At 46.2% G+C, this 19,906-nt stretch overlaps 1 protein-coding gene across 1 annotated transcript in view; it reads right to left on the reverse strand.

Moving 5' to 3' along the window:
• Positions 1–19,906, reverse strand: part of ADAMTS2 (ADAM metallopeptidase with thrombospondin type 1 motif 2) — a 143,650-nt gene that overhangs the window by 67,247 nt on the left and 56,497 nt on the right. Inside the window, 1 exon segment of the mRNA XM_038771086.1 lies at positions 15,020–15,182. Coding sequence (XP_038627014.1) covers positions 15,020–15,059 — 40 coding nt within the window. The 5' untranslated portion in view covers positions 15,060–15,182.

Here is a 19,906-nt window from a genome sequence, read left to right on the forward strand (position 1 = left end):
ATTGTGACTCCAAGTCTGGGGTTCTTCCCACTGTCCTCAAGGAGCTTGCAATCAAATGGACCTAATGGGATGAAATCACTGGGCCAGGAGATTCATATGGCATTGTTTGAACAGAACAAGCTTGCAACCTGGACACCCAAATGGCTTGGAATTTGCTCGAATAGAAAAGGAGGTTTCCGGATGATTTGGTTTGGCCCAAAGATCTGGACTCTTACTTGGCTACGACAATTAGTCTGTTCAACAAGTCATTATCCACTAGCATGTTTTTAAAGTGGTTTTGGGGTGAAGTTTTATGAAGAACCACAATGCTATCTTAAGACCAAGATAAACAAAGCTTCCCATGAGACGGTCCGGCCTCCTCCCAGGTCAGCGTGGCAGGGGATTTTCCATCCCCACTCAACATGGAGGAGCGAGTGAATGGTTCTTTGGTTCTTTTTTTTTATAATATTTTTTAAGCGCTTACTATGTGCCAGGCACTGTTTTGAGTGCTAGGGTAGATCCTAGCTAATCAGGTTGGACTCAGTCCATGTCCCATTTCCCATTTTATAGATGAGGGAACTGAGGCCCAGAGAAGTGAAGTGACTTGCCCAAAGTCACAGAGCAGACAAGTGGCAGAGCCAAGATTAGAACCCAGGTTCTTCTGACTCCCAGGACCATGCTCTATCTGTAGGTCATGCTGCTTCTCCTAGGCCACCATGCTTCTAACTCATTTCCCAGGCACACAGGAAGCGCTTCACAGATATCATTAAAAAAAGGAAAAAAGATCAAACATGGCTCCCTCTCAAGTCGATTGTTCATTTGCTCAAAGGAGACATTTGATGTGCCCTGGTGCCCACAGGCAATGACAAGGTTAACCCTCCTGAAGGACAGTTTCCCAGAGCCCAGCTGGCATTTCAGGAATAGACCAGCTCCGATGACAGAATTAAACTTATTTGGGTCATGAACTCAGATCCAGAATATGGGCATGAATGGTAAGGAAACAAAATAGTAGGAGGCATGTGTATATGTGGGTGCATACGTATATGACTGCGTGAATGTGTTCATGTGGGTGTGTACGTGTATGTGAATATGTTCTTATATTTTCTTAAGAGAAGGGTAAGAGAAGAGAATAAGGGATAAAGGAGAGGATACAGCAGATATAGAATGTGTACCTGTGTGTGTCTGTGTGTGAATATATACAAATGTTTGTGTGTGTGGAAGCGTAAGAGAAGAGAATTTGGGATACAGGAGAGGATACAGAGGAGGGCAGCAAGGAGAAGGAGAGGAGAGAAGTGCAAGGGGGGAGAGGAGGGAGGAAGAGGAGAGAGAAAAGAAAGAGAGGAGAGAAGAGAGGAGTGAGATTGAAGACAGGAGAGGTGAGAGAGGAGAGAGAAAAGGGGAGAGAGGATAGAGTGAAGAGGAGAGAAGCGTGGGAATGGAAAGGAGAGTGGAGAGGAAAGGAAACGATGAAAGGGGAGGGGAGAGAAAAAAAGAGGAAATGGAGAGAGAAGAGGAGAGGACAGAGAAGACACAGACAAAAGAAGAAAGAAGAGAATAAAGAGGAGAGAGAGGAAAGAGGCGTAAGAAATTTTAGCAAGACTGAAGAAAATCAAGAAAGGAGGAGTACCCACTTAATTTAACCACTCACTGAAAAGCTCTCTCAAAAAGCACCTAAGCCTCCTTAGGAAAAAATTGGAGAAGACGTGGCTATTTTGCTAGCTGAGCTGAATCCAAGAATGATCTGTCTGAGAAAGGAAGGGCGAACAAAGGATCTTAGTGTATTCCTTCATATGGAGGTTAGCTAGCATGCAGGCCCTCGGGAGTGCACTTTTGGGCAGAACTCTACCCATGCCCATAACAAGAACCGACCGGCCTCCTTGGCGGAGATCCTGAGCCTCTTAGAGCCCAGAAGGTTTCCTTTAGATTCAGCAGAATTTGGTGCAAAGCCAGTGCTGAGAATGGAAAATAAGCCTCCTGCCTGTGGAGTTTGAGAAAGAACGCTGCTCAAGTTTGAAATGGTGACTGGATTTTCCGTTTGAGTCTGCAAGCGATCAGGGGTTATCTTGGGCCCAAGACAAGGCTGGATTTGGGGACCTGACTGGATCAGAGTTCTCTTTATAACCCCCTGCTCAGCACTCTAACACTTTATAATGTACTCTCCCAAGTGATTAGTACAATGCTTTGCAGTAAATGCTTAATAAATACAATTGAATCCTCTAAACTTTAAGCTCACTGTGAGCAGGGAACATGTCTATCGACTCTGTTATACTGTACTCCTGTATCTACCCCAACACTCAGTACAGTGCCTAGCACAGAGAAAACAATTAACAATTACCACAATTATTATTATTACCCTCCCAACCACCACACAGTAAATGCTCAATAAATACCACTGATCTATGAATTGATTTAAGCACTTGGGTATTCACTCACAGTCCCTATGGACTTACCTATCTTTATACTGTATGGCCACTTCCTGTCTAATTTATTTTCGTGTAGTAGAATCTCTTTTTTAAGAGCTTTTGGTGTGCAGTGTACTAGGTGCTGGGAAAGAATACACCGGTGAGAATTAGGTCCCTGCTCTTGTTAGGGAGAGGGGATGCTCATACTCTAAGAATAAAATGGGGAGAGGGGACTGGTGGCAAACATAGAAGGACCCAAAATAACCAAAGACCAGTACACATACCCACAGAATCAAAGCAAACCAAAAAAGCATTTGACTCCTGTGGTGAGAGGAGCGCAATTTCAGGCTTCCAGTGGTTCAGAATCCATAGTGGTAGCCAAGGCCTCGGACTTCCCCACGGCCTGCATTCGTGGAGACCTTGTGCCGCTGCTTTGTCTTACTTTCCCGCCATGGAGGTGCAAGGCAGGATGGGATAATGGACATGCAATGATGGGAAGAAACCCAGAGGTGGCTGAGGAACCTGGGAGGCTTCTGCCCTTCCTATTGCAATGACTGAACTCCAGACCCAACAGGCCAACTAAAGCACTTCTGCCCTCTAGACTTTCAGCACTTGCTCCCAAGCACTCAGTACAGTGCTCTGCATAGGGTAAATGCTCAACTAATACCATTGAGTCCCTCTATCTACTGTGCTGGTCATAGTAATGCTATTTGTAGTTACGGAAGTAGTGGGGCCTAGTGGAAAGAACACAGGCCTGGGAGCCAGAGGCCCTGGATTCTAATCCTGGCTCTGACGCTTCTTTCCGATGTGATCTTGGGCAACCCATCTAACTGCTTTGTGTCTCAGTTTCCCTCTTGTAAAATGAGAATTCAATACATCCTCTCCCTCCCACTTCAACATCGAGCCCTATGGGGGTAGGGACTGTGCCCGCCCTGATGATTTTTTAATCTACCCCGACATTTAGTTCAATGCTTGGCACATAGTAAGCCCTTAAAAAATACAATCATCATTATATGACCACTATTATTTTTTACCAAGCGCACAATGAGTTTAATGATTTGTACTAAAGGGCCTGGGAAAGTACAACAGAAACACACTGTATGGTTCCTACCCACAAGGAGCTTCCACTCTAAAAAGAGTGTCAAGTCCTGATTAGTGAGATGTCACTTACCTGTGACCTCACTGCCACCCCCACAACACAAACCTTTAGACTGTAAGCTCGTTGTAGGCAGGAAATGTATCAGTTGTACTGGACTCTCCCAAGTGCATAATAAAAATAATAATAATAACTGTGGTATTTGTTAAGTGCTTGCTATATGCCAGACACCGTACTAAGCGCTGCAGCAGATATAAGCAAATTGGGTCGGACACAGTCCCTGTCCCACATGGGGCTCACAGTCTTCATCACCATTTTCCAGATGAGGGAACTGTGGCCCAGAGAAGTGAAGTAACTTGCCCAAGATCACACAGCAGACAAGTGGCAGAGCCAGGATTAGAACCTACGTTCTTCTGACTCCCAGGCCCGTACCCTAACCATTATGCAACACTGCTCTGCACACAGTAAGCGCTCAATAAGTATCACTGATGATATGAATAAATTCCAGGCCAGTATTTCCATAATATGAATTGTCTTGGGCTCAACTCGGCGATTCCCCAACTAAAGCTTGTAGAAATCAGATCCAGCCCAGAACGTAAAACGCTTTTTTATCCACTGACATTCAGGACCTCATGTTTTCATTCCAGTCTGCCTAATTACTTGAACTTTTCCTAAGAGCTTCTTTGGGGACCAAGGGAACAGGGCTGCTTGGTACTAATTGCAGAAAGAAACAGGCCATGGGAAATGGCAAATTTCAGGGAATCACTTCAAAACTCAGCATTTTAGGTCGGGTATCCAGGTCTACGTGAGTCCCGGGCTGCAGTGCAGAGATCCGGCCGATTTAGGGATGATTGGACCCGGGGCCGGGCCCAGATCAGAGTTGCATAGAGGTGAAGACAGAACAATCCTTGCCCTCAAGGTGCTTACAATCAATGTGGGGAACCAGAGCCTACACTAAATTACAGGTGCTTACAATCAATGTGGGGAATCAGAGTCTAAACGAAATTACAGATAGAAGGAAGCAATTGAGTTTAACACTAAATCAATCGTATTTACTGAAAGCTTATTGTGTTCAGAGCACTGTCCTAAGCACTTGGGAGAGTACAATGTACTGATATAACAGACACATTCCCCTTTCACAATGAGCTTACAGTCCAGAGGGGGAGACAGAAATTAATATAAATACATTACAGATATGGACATAAGTGCAGGGTACAAGGTAACTGAGTACTTTAAAATCTATGGTAAGGAGTTTCTGTTCGATGCAGAGGTGGAGGTTCTGGAGGAGTGCGGAAACATGGATGCCAAGTAAATGAATGCACTGAGAGGTGGAGGAGGGGGAAGAAGGAAAGTACTCAAGTGCTTGGGTTAGGCATAGAGGTGGGAGTTGGGAGGGATAAAGAGTTGGAGAGATGAGTGAGAAATCAGGGAAGACCTCCTAGAGGAGGGATTACAGGAGAGTGGTGGTCCTTCTAGACCCTAAGCTCGCTGTGGGCAGGGAATGAATGTGTCTGTTTATTGTTACACTGTACTCTCCCAAGAGCTTAGGACAGTGGTCTACATACAGTATACACTCAATAAATAAAATTGAATGAATAAATAAATGAAAGTCTGCTGGAGGTGAAGGGGCAGTAGGAAATTTCCTTGAATCCATGAGATGAACAGATGGGAGAGATGGATTGCAGGGTTAGAGAGGGGATCCCTTAACCTAAGCAGCGTGGCCTAGTCGAAAGAACCTGGGCCTGGGAGTCAGAGGACCTGGGTTCTAATCCTGGCTCCGCCCTTGGTCTGCTGTGTGATCTCAGGCAAGTCACTTCACTTCTCTGGGCCTCAGTTTCCTCATTTGTAAAATGGGTATTAAGACTGTGAGCCCCACGTGGGACAGGGACTTTGTCCAAGCTGGTTAGCTTGTATCTGCCCCAGGGCTTAGTACAGTACCTGGTACATAATAAGCACTTAACAAATATCACAATTATTATTATTATCAAGTGCATTGGTGATGCAATAGTGGGTGAAATAGGTCTGTAAGGTCTACATACACACAGGAGAGCAGAATTAATAATATCCCCTGGAATCTTCTAACCACTTGGGGCTGTGAACATCTGCTGTGGTTTGGACTGTTGCCATGCTGAGATTCACAGAGTCCCTGGTTATTGAGATCCTCCAGTTGCCTGTCGAGAGGATTCTGGCTAGGATCTTGCCAGTGACAAAGAGCTCTGAAGTGTCCCAACAACGCTCAGTGTCGACTTCTTTTCTTGCTGGAGATAATGATCCTGGTGAAATGTTTGAAGTCCTGGGGCATTTCCTCAGGTTTCCAGATGTAGGAAAAAACCCCAGGCAGTATTCAAAGCATGAACCCCTGGTGCGCTTGTAGAACTCTGAAGGAATGTCATTAAATCCAGAAACTTTGACTAGGCTACAGGCTGTCTCAACAGTTGGGGAAGAATCTTGATTTTCATGAGCCAACTGCCAAGGTAAAGACTCCTCTGCTCAGACCCTAATGGAAAGAGGCAGTGCGTCCTAGTGGATAGAGCACGGGCCTGGGAGTCAGAAGGACCTGGGTTCTAATCCCAGCTCTGCCACTTGTCTTCTGGGTGACCTTGGGCATGTCACTTCACTTTTCTGGGCCTCAGTTTCCTCATTTGTAAAATGGGGATTAAAACTGTCAGCCCCATATGGGACAGGGACTGTGCCCAACCAGATGAGTTTGTATTACCCCAGGGATTAGTACTGTGCCTGGCACATAGTAAGTGCTTAACAAATTCCATAAAAAAGAGCCCAGGCTGAGGGTCAGGAGATGTGGGTTCTAATCCCACCTTGGCCACTTGCTGTGTGACGTTGGGCAAATTTCACTTCCCTGGGCCTCAGTTTCCCTACTCTGTAAAGCAGAACTTAAATATGTGTTCTACTTCTATGGGGATGAAAACTCACTACCACTACATCATCTTCACATACAAGGCTAGAAAGAACACCAGGATCAGGAGAATTGGGTGCTAACCTCAATCCTGCCACTGGCTGTGGGGCTTTGGGCAACTAACTGAATTTTGAACTGCAGCATCATCTAACTGAAAAAGTGGAAAAGATGTCACCTGCCCTTCCCTACCTCACTGGGGATGTTACAAAGATAGGATAAGAAATAACAATAATAATAATAATAATAGGTACTTACTACATTCCAAGCACTATAATAGACACATGATAATCTAATCAGACATAGTATCTGTGCAACATGGGACTCACAGTCTAAGAAGAGAAAACAGGTATGTCCACATCTATAATTTATTTACTTATATTAATATCTGCTTTCCCCTTTAGAATGTAAGCTCTTTGTGGGCAGATAATGTGCCTGTTTATCGTTACACTGTACTTTCCCAATCACTTAATACAGTGCTCTGCACACAGTAGGTGCTCAATAAATATGATTAAATGAATTAATGAAATATATGTTTTATTCCCATTTTACTAAGGAAACTGAGGCACAAAGAGATTAAAGGACTTTCTCAAGGTCACCCAGAAGTCAAGTGGTGACAGGGCTTCTAAAAGAAAAGGCCATCAGACAGCCAAGCAACAACTGACATACATTTCTTCCCACGAGGAAATGTTCAAGCTTGAAACTTCCTTTCTGGTCATTTTTCTGGGAATGATAGCGGCTGTAATTCTGAAGTAATAATAATAATAGTAATGATGGTATTTACTTACTATGTGCCAAGCACTGTTGTAAGCACTGGGGAGGTTACAAGGTGATCAGGTTGTCCCACGGGGGGCTCACAGTTTTAATCCCCATTTTACAGATGAGGTAACTGAGGCACAGAGAAGTTGAGTGACTTTGCCCAAAGTCACACAGCTGACAGTTGGTGGAGCAGGGATTTGAACCCATGACCTCTGACTCCAAAGCCCGGGCTCTTTCCACTGAGCCACACTGCTTCATCAAGTACTTGCTCCAGGGCAGAGACCAGCTGGGGGCCACATTGTGGATCAGTAAAATAAGTCTCGTAATACACCTCAGTGCATTCTGTTCCAACACAGACAATTTCCCCTTCCGGGCACACCAAGATAAAGTGTCACAAACTTACTCGCCAAGTTGTCAGAATTTGGCAATGATCACTTTTTTTTTTAGTAGTATTTGTTAAGCACTTACTATGAGCCAGGCTCAGCACTAAGTGGTGGGCTAAATACAAGATTATCATGCTGGGCACAATCCACGTCTCACATGGGGCTCACAGTCTTAATCCCCACTTTATAGATGAGGAAACTAAGGCACATAGAAGTGAGCTCACACAGCAGACAAATGGTGGGGCTGAGATTAGAACCCAGGTCCTTCTGACTCCCAAGCCTGTGCTCGAAAGATCACTTCTTTCCTAGTGGCATGGTGTCCACATTCAATAGCATTTCACAGCTCCCAGACCAAAATCTTGCCGCTGAGAAGGTAATCGATGAACTTCCATGGCAAAACCCAAGGCGAAAATGACTCATCTCCCTTTAAATGACAGAAACTTTTGCCAGCACTTTCCAATGACAGCTTCACCTGGACATCTCCACGAGGCCACGGTTTAGCCGATCAACTACAGCCATGAGCCCGTGGCATCCAGCAGACAAGTGGGGGAGCTGCAGTGAGAACACAAGTCCTCCTGACTCCCAGGTCCACGCTCTATCCACTAAGCCTTGACAACTGCAGACTAAGCTTCAAATATATCTCTAACATCTTCGGGCCAAATTTTATTCTGCCAAACTTCCTATTTCCTCGCAAAAACAATTTCCTTGAAATCAAGTGAGGGGATCAAATTCTAGCGGCATTCCAAGAACAAATCGAGCAAGAGCATGTGGATTAAGTTTCTTGTAAAATCACACGTGTCCTCACGATATACGGAAAGGGAACTCGGGACGTATAAACGCTTTGCACATAGTAAGCGCTTAATACATGCCATCAGTATAAACACTGAAAATTGTTTTCCAAATGTCCAGTACGGATGCTTGTCCATTGTCTCTGAAGAGTTGGCAATTTGCTTTCCCCCTTGATCTGGTGAAAGCAAGTGCAAACCCTGTCATTCCGAAAGGAGTGGCAGTCTGATTTAATAATCAATCTATCAATCTACTGAGTGCTTGCTCTGAATTAAACACTTGAGACATTACAATGGAGTTAGACATCATTCCTGTCTTATAATCAAGCAGGGTAAACACTAATATAAATTACAGGTGGAGAAACTGAAGCAAGGTCCAGAGAGAAGCAATGTGGCCTAGGGGCAGAAGCACGGGCCTGGGAGTCAGAGGACCAGGATTCTAATCCCGGCTCTACTACTTGCCTGCTGTGAGACCTTGGGCAAGTCACTTCACTTCTCTGGACTTCAGTTTCCTCATCTGTAAAATGGGAACTCAAGTCCTGTTCTCCCTCAAACTTATACTGTGAGCCCCATGTGGTACAGGAACTATGTCCAACCTGATTATCTTGCAGCTACCCCAGTGCTTAGTACAGTGCTTAGCACAGAGTAAAGGCTTAATAGATATATTATTTTTGATATTGATGTTTATATTTCTTTGCCTCAGTTTCCTCATCTGTAAAATGGGGAGTCAACATTTGTTCTCTTTCCCTCGTACACTGTGAGCTCCATGTGGGGCAGGGACTGTGTCCTACCTGATTATCTTGTATCAACTCCAGCACTTAGTACAGCACCTGGCACATAGTTAGTGCTTAACAAAGATGATGATAAAGATAACAATGATGATGCCTATGGATACCACATCCATCCCAGAGTTGACCAGCTGCCTGTCTCTTTGATAATAATAAGGAAAATACTGCAATGGACCTTGGCACCTCCATTACAAACCAAAGGACTTTGGCATCTTTAAAACATGGCTGTCAAAGTGGCCTAAACAGGACAGGTAGATGCGCCTTAGGAGAGTCTGAGGGGCTTACAGTAGAAATCAAGAAGAAAGTCTGGTGAAAAGCATTAGGGAAATGGGCTGAATTCCATCCTCCATCACCTCTGCCATCATTCCAATGCTGGGAGATTCCACCTCTGAAATTCCTCATCACATCCTCTACACCATAAGCTCGTTGTGGGCAGAGAATATGTCAACCAACTCTGTCGCACTGTCCCCTCCCATGCACTTAGTACAGGGCTCTGCACCCAGTAAGCGGTCGATAAATACCACCGATGATGATCACAGCCCAGGCTTCCTGTTCCCCAAGAAATGACCAGCAAAGAGGGACCCCATTCCTTCCTCCTGAAACGCCCCCTTAACCCACGTGAAAAGCACCCCATTGAGAAGTTCAAGCCTCAGTAGACCTGGCTCCCAGGACCCACGGAGGTATGGAGAGATGAGGTCAGACGATGTTGGAAGGGGTGTGTCACCAAACAAGGCTTACGTCAGAAACAGGCCTCTAGAGGGGGATCGTAAAAGGACATGCCCCAATCTTACCCCAACCCAGTGACCCAGAAAAATGTATGTAAGTTTGCTGTGGGCAGGGAATGTGCCTGTTTATTGTTATATTGTATTCTCCCAAGCACTTAGTATAGTGCTCTGCACAAAGTGCTCAATAAATACGACTGACTGATTGACTGCCTCTTTCCTGAGCAATCCAAGAAAACATTGCTGACAGTGCAGTTCACTAGTGCACTGGCCTGTGTGACTGAAGAAGCCCAAGCGGGGGCCGCAGCCCTGGCCACGGTGGGCACACAAAATGGATGCCCTCTGGTGTGATACTGCACTTAATGTCTGCAGCGCCTGGCACTGTTTTCTCTCTCGCCTCTTCGACTCTCTTTCCATAGGACGCTTCTGCTCAGAGAGCCGCTCCCTTCTGGATGGCGGGGTGCCGGGCGGGTCCGTCCTCAGTCCTCAGCAGCTGGCTCCCAGGGTTCAGCTGGGAGGCAGTCTTGTCTGAGGCTTTGTTATACTGTGTCCTTAAACTGCCTTCTCTCCCTCTGCTGGCTTTCACTCTCCCAGTTTCAGCTCCCCACCCGGCAGCTGCCTGGGGCTCCTGCCGTGGCTCTTGGTCAAGTTGGGAATGCACAGAGCAAGCAAGGGGTGACACGGACCAGCTGGCTTCACCAGGCCGCCTGACCTCTGGCCCGGCCCTCTGACTCTACTCTGCCTCCGCCACCACCCCAGGAGGACACAGATAACTCTCGGGGACCGGGCCAGGCTGTGGGAGGAAATTCTGAGAGGAAACTTGCTGGCCCCTTGACTCTCCAAACTTATCTCGGATGGACCCGGAGAAAGTCCAGCCAGAAAGGTGGGTTGGAACTGAAAACTCATCTAGGTGTCCCATGGAGGCATTCATCCTGTGTGGGAGGGGGTGGGGGCAGGGACGATGGCTGGCCAGTTGGTCATCCGCTTCCAAGAAGACCGACTTTCAAGATGTGTTAAATTGGCTTAGAGGCAGGGATTAACGTCAGCGTCTGCTTTCCCAAACTGCTTTTTTTATGGTTTTTGTTACACACTTACTCTGTGCCAGGCACTGTTCTAAGCGCTGGGGTAGATACAAGGTTGGACACAGTCCCTGTCCCTCCTGGGGCTCATAGTCTTCATACCCATTTTACAGATGAGGGAACCGAGACCCAGAAAAATGGACTGGTTCAAGGTCCCCTAGCAGACAAGTGGTGGAGTGGTGATGAGAACCCAGGTCCTCGCAACTTCCAGGCCTGTGTTCTATCCACTAGGCCACGCACCTCTCCCAGCCCCAAGTGTCCCCTGTCCATCCATCGCTCACTGCTCTAGAGGGACTCCTTCCAATCCTGGCTAGTGCCTGGACACACGGGGCTACCTCGGCCTCCCAACCCTTTACTCCCAAATCCCTCGTTAAATGAGGCCCTCGACAGCGGCCATCCAGCAGGGAGGAAGGCGGGCTCCGGTCCAGGGAAAGACGAATCAAGAATGAGCCTGGGCCACAAACCTCAGACGGGGATGTTGGCTGCAGAGGAGCACAAATGACTTTCCCAGAGATCGGCTGCAGGCAAGAGGGAGCCGCCACCACTGATGCCACCAGGAGAGACATCCTGAGGCAGTTTGGGCGCCAAGCCCGTCCTCCACAATTCATCTCCTCACTTCTGGCTTCCACCTGCCCCTGCCCCTCCTGGAATTCCCCACCCCTTCCACCCACCCCTCCCAACCCAGGTGTGGCCCAGGCCCCAGACCGTGGGTGAAGGAGCGAAGTTATTCTTAGCAGAACTCTACCCAGGGAGATCTAGGAGAGGGGCGGGAAGTGAAAACAGAGTGAAGGAATAAGGAGAGCAGGAGCAAGAGACTGAAGCCAGAAGAGGCCCCGAGCCTTGGCAGAGACAGAAGCCAAACTAGCTGTGAGCAGCTGGTCAGAGCAGACGTGGGGCCGAGGGGAAGGAGCATGTGCCTGGGAGTCAGAGGGCCTGGGTTCTCCTCCCAGATCCGCCACATGCTCGCCGTGTGACCTTGGCTGAGTCCCTAAGCTTCTCTGGGCCTCAGTTTCCTCATCTGTAAAATGGGAATAAAAGAACTATTCTCCCTCCCGCTTAGACTGTGAGGATGGTCTGTTAAAATCTAAGATGCCAAATGGGAATAAAATCTTCATTCTTCCTCCCTCCCTTAGACCGTAAGCCACACAAGGGGAAGGGACTGCATTCAATTTGATTATTTTCAATCGACTCCAGCGCTTAGCACAGTTCTTCATTATAACAACTGTGGTATTTGCTAAATGCTTTCTATGGTACCAAGGATAGTGCTAGCGCTGGGGTGGATACAGGATAGTCAGATCAGACACAGTCCCTGTCCTACATGGGGCTCACTGTCTAAGGGAGAAAGAGAACAGGTATTTAATCTCCAATTTATAAGATGAGGAACCTGAGGAACAGAGGTTAAGCGATTTGCCCCAGGTCCCCAAGTGGCAGAGCTGGGATTAGAACCCCGGTCTACTGACTCCTTGGTCTCCTGCTCTTTCTACCAGGCCAAGGCTCTAACTATGGGCTTGGCACAATTAATATTAGAATAAACAATAAATACTATACTAGAGTACACAACTAATGAATTTACAGTATTGTGTAATTATTATGTAATGTAGTTATACTATACTAGGGTAGACGGTAAATAACACAATCAAAACTATATTAGAGTACATGGTAAAAAAGTAACACAATAAATTCCATACTAGCAAAAACAATAAATAACACAATAAATATTATTCTACACTACAATACTATACTAGAGGACCTAGGTTCAAATCCCGGCTCCACCACTTACCTTGGCCAGGTCACTTAACTTTCCTGAGCCTCAGTTCCCTCATTTGAAAAATGGGAATTCAATACCTGTTCTTCCTCCTACTTAGATTGTGAATCCCATGTGGGTCCTGATTATCTTGACTCTACCCCAGCTCTTGGTACAGGACTTGACACATAGAAAGCACTTAACAGAAAAGCAGTGTGGCTTAGTTGAAAGAGCCCAGGCTTGGGGGTCAGAGGACATGTGTTCTAATCCCAGCTCTGCCACTTGTCTACTGTGTGACCTTGGGCAAGTCACTTCACTTCTCTGTGCCTCCGTTACCTCATCTGTAAAATGGGTATTAAGACTTTGAGTCCCACGTGGGACAACCTCATTACCTTGTATCTACCCCAGCAGCTTAGAACAGTGCTTGGCACAAAGTAAGTGCTTAACAAATACCATAATTATTATTAACTAATATCACAATTACTATTATTATTCAATAAATACCATGAATATTTCTACTCAAAAAATAATGAATATGTGCATTTATTAATCACTTACTATTTCTTGGCAAGTAGTAAGTGCTTAACAAACACAGAATTATTATTATTAGAGTTGTGGTATTTATTATGCAACCACTGTTCGCAATGCACTGAACTAAGGGCTTGGGAAGTGCAACACAAGAAAATGACACTTTCCGTCCCCTCAAGTAGCTTCTACAATTTAAAAACCATAAAGCAACCCAGCATAAGAAATCAAGGGATTTTTTTTAATGCAGATGTGATGCAGGCAGTAGACCAAAAAAAAAAAAATCTTGCCATCTCTCCCTGACTCTAAAAATAAGAGAACGGTGATTAATCATCCAAAGCCCGAATTGGAAAAAAAAAAAAAACCCAACTGTCGATTGGACCTGGAGATACTTGAGTTTCCTAATAGAACAATTCCCTTGCAGAGGTAACTGGCATAGACTCTGTAAATTATACTGGTGACTTTCCAGGCCTATTTATTCATCATTCTGGGTGGTGCTGAGCAAATAAATGGCCAGTGGTTTCTTCAGAGTGCGGCGATATGCTAGGAAGCCCACACTGTCAGGGGATTAATGGGTGGCATTGGCAGGATGACCTCCCCTACCCCACCCCCCAAGCAAAAATATAATCATCAAAACCTGCGAAAGCAGATCTTTCCAACCTTTTATGGTTCCACTTTCCAGGTCTCTTACCTATGCCTTCACCTCTAACTGTACCCCCAGGACTCTCGTAAAATGCCAACTCTAGCCTCTGATCTGGTGAACACACCCTCCCTCCTTCCTGTACCTCCCCCTTCACATCCAGCAGACCATGGCTCTTCCCATCTGCAAAGCTTTCCTGAATCCCATCTCCTCCAAGAAGACTTCCCTGATTCATCTCTTGTCTCCCCACCTTCTGCATTACCTAGGCACTAGAGTCCTCATTGCCTAAGCCCTTGGGAATCACCCTGCACATCACTCTCCTAGTACTTATATCCATCTCCTTGTACTATATTGCGTCCCCCACCTATAATTTATTTCAGTGTCCACCTCCCCTGCTAGACTGTAAGATCCTTAAGGATGGGGATTGTAATCTACCGATCCCATTGTATTATATTCTTCGAAGTACCTCATTCAGTGCTGTGCACAGAATAAATGCTCAATAAATATGATTGATTGATTAACTGATTAATATGCGGATTCTGTTAGAGTCTTCCATCCATTTGGGAATAGGGTGACTCTACAAATTCCCTTTCACATGTTTTCCCTGATTGGAATTCTGAATCTCTAGGTTGGAGACTGAGCTGGAAACCAGAGATGCCCCCTCACACTTCCTCTTTTGCTAGACATAGGGGTACTCAACTGAGTACTTTTGGGCTTGGATACAAGACCAGAACCAGAGCACTGTGGGAGCTTGAATCCAAGAAGAGCATCAGAGCTGCTACTGCTGCAGGGGACTGTCAAGAGCCTGGTTACCAGAGGAGCATCAAAGTGGAGGGGCCTGAACAAGAAGAGGAGAAAGGACATGTGGGAGAGGGAGTGGTTCACTAAGAACAGTGCTTAGCACATAGTAAGCACTTAACAAATACCATTATTATTATTATTACTCCTCACATCAAAGTCCCTCCCCTGTTTAGAGGGTTGCAAATATTAGGCAAAAGAGTGGAGCAATTATGTGAATAAATATGACATCCTGCTGCCAGGACTGTAAAATCAGGACTGTCTCCCATAGCCTCTCCCATTTAAAGCAGGAAGAGCAGAAACAGTGATGAGGTGCACTGAGGCCCCAAGGACAGGAAACTGGGGGCAGGGGGGACGCCGGCCCAGCCAGAGAAGCTCCCGGTATAGGACCCCGAAACCCAAGCTTACCTTCACGTGGGCCCTCATTGTGCTCTGGAGGAAGGGGCATGGGGGCCGAGGAGGGCGGGGGTCTGCGATACACCACATGGGTTCGGCCGGTCTGTTCTTCTGTCTCTCCCTTCTGCAGGGGCTCGATGAAGAACTCATCCTGGTCCGTGCGAATCAGGCCTGCCTAAAGGGATGGGACACAGGTGGAACATTTTAAACTCCTGCCCTTTTGTATGGGTATTTCTCAATCAATCACTAAATCAATCATATTTTATAGTATGTGTTAAGCACTTATTATGTGCCAGGCACTGTTCTCAGCACCAGAACAGATATAAGGTAATCAGGTTGGACAAAGTCTCTGCCCACACGGAGCTCACAGTTTTAATCTTCATTTTACAAATGAGGTAACTGAGGCACAGGAAAGTAGAGAGACATGCCCAAGGTCAAATAGCAGACAAGTGGCAGAGATGGGATTAGAACCCAAGTCCTTCTGACTCCCAAGACTCTGCTCTACCCCAAGCACTTACTGTGTGCAGAGCACGGTACTAAACACTTGGGAGAGAACAATAGAATGTAGTCGGTAGACATATTTTCTGCCCACAGTGAACTTACTCTAGAGGAGGAGACCGACATTACTGTAAAGAAATAAAATGACAGACATGGAACTATATGGGCATGAGGTCGGCAGTGAGGTAGATGAGATCGAGGTACAGCAAGTAGGTTATGTTTTTCTTTTTTGATATTTGTTAAGCCCCTACTATGTGCCGGGCAATGTTATGAATACTGGGGTAGATACAAATAATCAGGTTGGACACACCCCTTGTCCCACATGGGGCTCACAGTCTTAATCCCCATTTCAGAGGTGAGGTAACCGAGGCTGAGAGAACTCCTTCTAGACTGTGAGCCCACTGTTGGGTAGGGACTGTCTCTATATGTTGCCAACATGTACTTCCCAAGTGCTTAGTACAGTGCTCTGCACACAGTAAGCGCTCAATAAATACGATTGATTGATTGATTGAATGATCTGCTGAAGGTCACCCAGCAGACAAGTGGTGGAGCCGGGACTACAACCCAGGTCCTTCTGACTCCCAGGCCCATGCTCTATCCACTAGACCACACTGCTCCTCTAGATTGGCATTAGAGGAGCAAAGGGTGTGGGCTTTGTGACAAGCCCTCTGCTAAGCACTAGGGCTGACACAAGGCCACTAAAACAGAACCGGTCCCAGTCCCACTGAGGGACTGCATTCCCATTTTACAGATGAGGGAACTGAGACAGAGTTAAAGAGACTCACTCAAGGTCACCCAGCCTTTAAGTGTCAGAGCCAGGACTAGAATCTGCATCACCCAAGTTCTTTCCACAAGCTTCCTGTTATTCAACTCTAATTTATTATCCCTTCCCTGGCACTTAGTCCAGTGCTCTGCACAAAGTAAAAGCTCAATAAATACAATTGATTGACTGAATGAAGTTGATTCTTCAAAGTGACAACCTTGTTTCTTCTTCTTGGGCCCCAGAGCATGGCTTTTTCCGGGAGTCTGGGCCTAGGCAGTGCGGCTTTAGTGGAAAGCACCCAGAACTGGGAGTCAGGAAACCTGGGTTCTAGTCCCACCTCCGCCACCAGCCTACTGTGTGGCACTGGCCAAACTGCTTAACTTATCTGGGCCTCAGCATCTTCCTCTGTAAATGGGAAGATGATGGATTTGAATCCTGTGTGGGACAGGGACTGTATGATTTCATATTTCTGCAGCAATCTCAGCACTTTGCACATAGGAAACACCTAATACATGCCATAATTATTAGTGACTAGTGGCTCAAACTGGAACTCTAGATGTTTTAAAGAGATGAAATGGCTTTCAAATCATCCGGCCTGTAACAATGCTGTGGGAAATCCAAGCTGGCCAACCAAATTTGAAATCCGGTCCCAATTTTTCTTAATCAGCTTGGATCCTGCTCCAGACATGAGCCTCGGTGGCGGTCAGGCTTGGAGGTCAAGATGACCAGAAAGAGGATGAATAGTTAAGTGGTCGCTAAGTCAGAATTCCTGGATGGATGCTGAATGGATGGAAGCTGCCCAGCTCATTGAGAAAGCAAGAAGTCGGTCTCCACTTTTTACTCAGCATGCTCGAGGCCTGACTGTGTTTGCTGTCCCTCCCTCAAGACCTCATTCCCTTCTACATTTCTTCTCCCTTTTAATGATGTCACACTCAAAGGAAAACACCTTCTCCTTAGGCTCCATCTAGAGCTAATCAGTAAACTAGCCTCTAAGCTCAGGATGACCTCCATACTTGGTGTTCTATACCTGAACGTTCCTTCAATCAATGGTATTTATTGAGTGCTAACCATATGTGCAGCATTGTACTGAAAGCTTGGGAGAGTTCAATACGATAGAGTTAGTAGTCATGAACACTGCCCACAGGGAGCTTACAAACTAGATGAGGAGACAGATCTTAAAAGAAATTACAGACAGGGCCTCAGAATCTGGAACTTTGGGGCAGGAAGCAGAATGGGTCACTCCCACATGAGCTTGAAGCCCTGGCCTCATCCCAGTACTGATTAGATCATGAATAATAAAGTTCTGGAACTCCATCAGTCTCTTAGCATCGAAGCCACACTCACTTTAGTACGGCCTCACTGGGTGGGACCTATGAGGAGAATGAACTAAGGCAGGAGACTCAAACAGCTGCCAGAAGGCGGGAGGGCAGAGAAAGTGCCTTAAAGACAGGATAAAGCCAAGCCTGAGGCAAGGCTGCAGCCCAGATGAACCCTGGGAGCCAACAGCTGAGGACCCCGCCTTCAAGACACTGAGCAGCTCTCTGTGAAGAAGCTTCATCGGGGTCATGAAGATGAGGAGGCAAAAGAGCTAACAGCACTGGAAGCAGTAAACACAACATCACAACAAAGGACAAGCTTCTTGTGTGTCCAAGGTGGCCAGGACACTGGGTCTCACAGTGGCCTTTTCAGTCACACACATCCTCACAGGTGACTTTCACTGTAAGAGGTGTCTTCTTTGACTACAAAGGACAACTATGTTTTACCAGATTCTAAACTCGCTGAGGGTAGGAGCTTTGTCCTCTCACTCCCTTCTGGGCCTTGGAAAGGCGTGGAACAGAGCAAACCCTTCAGTAGATATTGTTGGTATGAAGAGGAGAGTCTTATTTTACCACTGAAAAAGCTGGACGTTTGAAGTGGTTTGAAAGAACCTAGGACCTGGAGTCAGGAGACCCGAGTTCTAGCCCCAGACCTCTTTGGGCCTCAGTCTTGCCATCTGTAAAATGGGTTAAGGTGGAAGGGGGACTGTGTCCAATCCCATAACCTTGTATTTACCCTGGTGCTTAACGAAATGCTGTGATTATTATCATAAGGAAGTGATTCCTTCCACCACAGCTCAAAATAACAATGTTATACCTTGAATTTCTGCCACCCTTATTTTTCCAGAAAGCTTTCACATTGATGATCTTATTTTATCCTCACCACATCCCTAGGAGACAGGAAGAAGCAGGTAACATTATCCCCTTCTAACAGATGAAGAAACTGAGTCACAAAGATCACTCGATCGTCCAAGGTCACCCAGCAATGCACAGACAGAGCTGAGGATTGAACCCAGGACTCCTCCCTTTCAGCCTTGTGTCTTTCCACTAGAGGTGGGTCTCTCTCTCTCTCTCTCAATCTCTCTCCTTTTTCTTTTTTTAAAAAATGGTACTTTTAAGCACTCATTATGTGCCAGGCACTGAACAAAGCACTGGGGGAAATAGAAGATCATCAGGTTGGACACAGTCCCTGCCCTGCCCTGCTCACAGTCTAAGTCAAAGGGAGGAGGACCGAATCCCCATTTTACAGATGAGATGAGTGAGGACCAGAGAAGCGAGGTTCATTCATTCATTCATTCGTATTTATTGAGTGCTCACTATGTGCAGAGCACTGTACTAAGCGCTTGGGAAGTACAAGTCGGCAACATATAGAGATGGTCCCTACCCAACAACGGGCTCACAGCCCCAGAGCTTAGAACAGTGCTTTGCACATAGTAAGCATTTAATAAATGCCATCATTATTATTATTATTAGAAGGGGGAAACAGACAACAAAACAAAACATGTAGACAGGTAGACAGGAGGTGACTTGCCAGGTCACAGAGCACGCAAGTGGCAAAGCCGGGATTAGAACCCAGGTCCCTCTGACTCCCGGGCCCGGGTTCTATCTACTAGACCATGCTGCCTCTCACTAGACCATAAGGATAAAATAATATCATCAATGTGAAACACCTGGCGCACAGCTGGACCCTCACCTTTCTCCTTCCAGATCCAGGCAATGTCAATCCCTGACACTGAATCAATCTATCAATCAATCAGTGATATTTATTGAGTGCTTACTATGTGCAGAGCACTGTACTAAGCACTTGGAGGAGTACAACAGACCAGAGTTGGTAGACCCATTCTTTACCCACAATGAGTTTAAAGTTGAGAGGATGGCTCTTAAATATTTGCAGAGTTTGAGCTATACTTTATTCAAACACAAATGTCAACTTTTTTTTACAAATGGTATTTGTTAAGCACTACGTGCTAAGCACTGAACTATGCACTGGAGTAGATACAAGCTTTTCAAGTTGGACATAGTCCATGTCCCACATGGGGCTCACGTTATTAATCTCCATTTTACAGATGAGGTAATTAAGGCCCAGAGAAGTGAAGTGACTTGCCCATGGCCACACAACAGACAAGTAGTGGAGCCAGGATTAAAACCTGGGTCCTTCTGACTCCCAGACCTGAGCTCTTTCCACTGGAGGAGCCCAAATGAAAACCCATCTCCCACCCTCAAAGCTTGGCTCTGATATACTGGAGCCTGTCCTTCCCAGCACCCACCCTCACCGGCCTCTGCCAAGAGAGTGAGGCCCAATTCCTTCTGACCTGTTGGAAA

Source organism: Tachyglossus aculeatus, chromosome X2 (genome assembly GCF_015852505.1).
Source record: "Tachyglossus aculeatus isolate mTacAcu1 chromosome X2, mTacAcu1.pri, whole genome shotgun sequence".
NCBI lineage: Eukaryota > Metazoa > Chordata > Mammalia > Monotremata > Tachyglossidae > Tachyglossus > Tachyglossus aculeatus.